At 51.2% G+C, this 2,787-nt stretch overlaps 1 protein-coding gene across 1 annotated transcript; it reads left to right on the forward strand.

Annotated features, from left to right (window-relative positions):
- Positions 1-921: 921 nt before the first annotated feature.
- Positions 922-1,758, forward strand: LOC127435701 (uncharacterized). Its single transcript, XM_051689327.1, has one exon. The coding sequence runs from the start codon at positions 922-924 to the stop codon at positions 1,756-1,758; it is 837 nt and encodes a 278-aa protein (XP_051545287.1).
- The last annotated feature ends 1,029 nt before the right edge of the window (positions 1,759-2,787 follow it).

Consider the following 2,787-nt stretch of genomic DNA (forward strand, 5'->3'; position numbering starts at 1 on the left):
GGCTCAGCTAAGACTTTTAATCGGCCACTTCAGTGTTTACAACTTCACAAACTCATCAGGCACGTAGTCATTTAAACACATCAGCTTCACAGGCACATAGTCACTTAAACACATCAGCTTCACACACAACAGACTAAACGCAACAGCTTCAGGAACACCGTGGCCTTCCTTGTGCCAGACTCTCTCTCTCCGCTCCGCTGGTGGCGTGGCTGCTTATATGCCGCTCTCCCCATGTTCACTGGAATTAGAAACAGGTGTTAAACATAATCTGTCTCAGGTGCAAGTGCCCTTACCGCTTTCTCTTTCTCCAGACAGACGCTTGACCAAGTCCCCGCTGCCACAGCCTGCCACGGTCAACAAGCCAACGCCCACGCCTGCCACAGTCAACGAGCCAGTTCTTGAAGCCTCCTCCGTGCCAGGGCCAGCGTTGCAAGCCTCGTCCGTCCCAGAGCCAGCGTTGCAAGCCTCGTCCGTCCCAGAGCCAGCGTTGCAAGCCTCGTCCATCCCAGAGCCAGCTTTCACACCTGCTCCATCCCTAGAGGAATTTTCGGGGGGTTTTTACTCTGGCTCCAGTGGTCTCCGAGTTCCCCAGACTTGGTGGTCCTGGAGATCTTCATCGAGCCTCCCATGGCTCCAGCCCTCGACCCTCCCACGGCTCCGCCTTCCTTCATCGAGCCTCCCACGGCACCGCCTTCCAAGCATCACACAGCAGTGCTCACAGCCGTCCGGAAGAGGAGGAGGAGGAGGAGGAGGAGGAGGAGGAGAAGGAGAAGGGCTCCTACTCCTCAGTCGCTGCCAGCGCTCACGGCCACGGAGGCCGTTCCCCTATCACTGCCCGTGGCCACAGAGGCCGTTCCCTTGTCACCGCCCGTATTTACGATCACAGAGGTCGTTTCCCTGTCACTGCCAGTGCCCACGGCCATGGAAGTCGATTCCCAGTCGCTGCCAGTGCTCCTGACCACGACGACTCCGCCCACTCCTCCAGCTGTTTCCTCCACTCCTCCTGAGATTCCTCCTCCAGCATCTCCATCCGCCTCTTCTGAAACTCTTCCTCCTGTGGTTCCGCCCGCTCCTCCTGAGACTCCATCCGCCTCTTCTGATACTACTCAAACGTCTCCTGAGCCACCTAGTGCTCCAACCCCTGCGGCTCTGCCTCCAGAGACTCAGTTCCCTGAGCCTGCTGCGGCTCCACCCACTCTGCCTCCTGCAGTGTTTTCTCCTGAGCCACCTACTACTCCACCCCCTGTGGCTCTGCCTCCAGAGACTCAATTCCCTAAACGTCCTCTGGCTCCTCCTCCTGAGACTCAAACCTCTGCTGCTCCAGCGGTTCTGCCCACTCCACCTACGGCTACACCTTCTGAGTCTCAAATCCCTGCTTCTTCTGCGGCTCTGCCCGCTCCACATTCAGCTCTGCCTCCTGAGACTCAACTCCCTGAACCAACTGTGCCTCTACCCCTGGGTCTTCACCACCCTGTGACACCTCCCCCTGACCCCCTGCCAGTTCCATCCTGGTGTCCTGATCCTCAGCCAGTTGCCTTTCTGGTGCCACCTCCCAAACCGCCAGACACCGTACCCTTCCTGGAGCCACCTCCCAAACCACCGGACCCCTCTCCCTTCCTGGAGGCTCCTCCCTGGCCTCCTGATAGTCCGCCAGCTCCACCTTGGCCTTACAACTATCTGTCCTTGGGCATGGGGGGTGGGAGGGGTGGAGGGGGAGTTCTGTCACCATCCTTTCATGTTCACGGACTCTTAGTTTGACACTGACATGGACCTTTATGTTGTAGTTTTTCCCCACACTACATTTCCCAACATGCACCATCATTACTTTCACCTGTATCCCATCAGTGTTCCCAGCTGTGAATTTTTGATTTCCTGTGTTTGTATATATTCCCTGTTTCCTCACTCATTGACTCATCTATATTAGCATGTACATTTGTCTCATTGTTGTATTTATCCTTGTACCTTTCGTCATCCTAGTTATATTTCAGTTAGAGAGAGAGTGTGTGTACAGTTGAAGTCAGAAGTTTACTCATTTTTTTAACCACTCCACAGATTTCATATTAACAAACTATAGTTGTTTAGGACATCTACTTTTGTAGATGTTTACAGACAGATTGTTTCACCTTTAAATAACTATATCACAATTCCAGTGGGTCAGAAGTTTAAATATACTAAATTAACTGTGCCTTTAAGCAGCTTGGCAAATTCCAGAAAATGATGTCAAGCCTTTAGACATTTGGCCAATTAGCTTCTGATAGAAGGTGTACTGAATTGGAGGTGTACCTGTGAATGTATTTTAAGGCCTACCTTCAAACTCAGTGCCTCTTTGCTTGACATCATGGGAAAATCAAAAGAAATCAGCCAAGACCTCAGAAAAATTTTTTGTGGACCTCCACAAGTCTGGTTCATCCTTAGGAGCAATGTCCAAATGACTGAAGGTACCACGTTCATCTGTACAAACAATAGTATGCAAGTATAAATACCATGGGACCATGCAGCCATCATACCGCTCAGGAAGGAGACGCATTCTGTCTCCTAGAGATGAACATAGTTTGGTGCGAAAAGTGCAAATCAATCCCAGATCAACAGCAAAGGACCTTTTGAAGATGTTAGAGGAAACAGGTAAACAGGTATCTATATCCACAGTAAAACAAGTCCTATATCAACATAACCTGAAAGGCTACTCAGCAAGGAAGAAGCCACTGCTCCAAAAACCGCCATAAAAAAGCCAGACAACAGTTTGGGGACAAAGATCTTACTTTTTGGAGAAATGTCCTCTGGTCTAAT

The sequence above is a fragment of the Myxocyprinus asiaticus genome, chromosome 46 (assembly GCF_019703515.2).
Source record: "Myxocyprinus asiaticus isolate MX2 ecotype Aquarium Trade chromosome 46, UBuf_Myxa_2, whole genome shotgun sequence".
NCBI classification, from domain to species: Eukaryota; Metazoa; Chordata; class Actinopteri; order Cypriniformes; family Catostomidae; genus Myxocyprinus; species Myxocyprinus asiaticus.

Excerpts from the sequence above, each read along its gene's own strand:
- LOC127435701 (XM_051689327.1), top strand. The coding sequence starts at position 922 with ATGGAAGTCGATTCCCAGTCGCTGCCAGTGCTCCTGACCACGACGACT.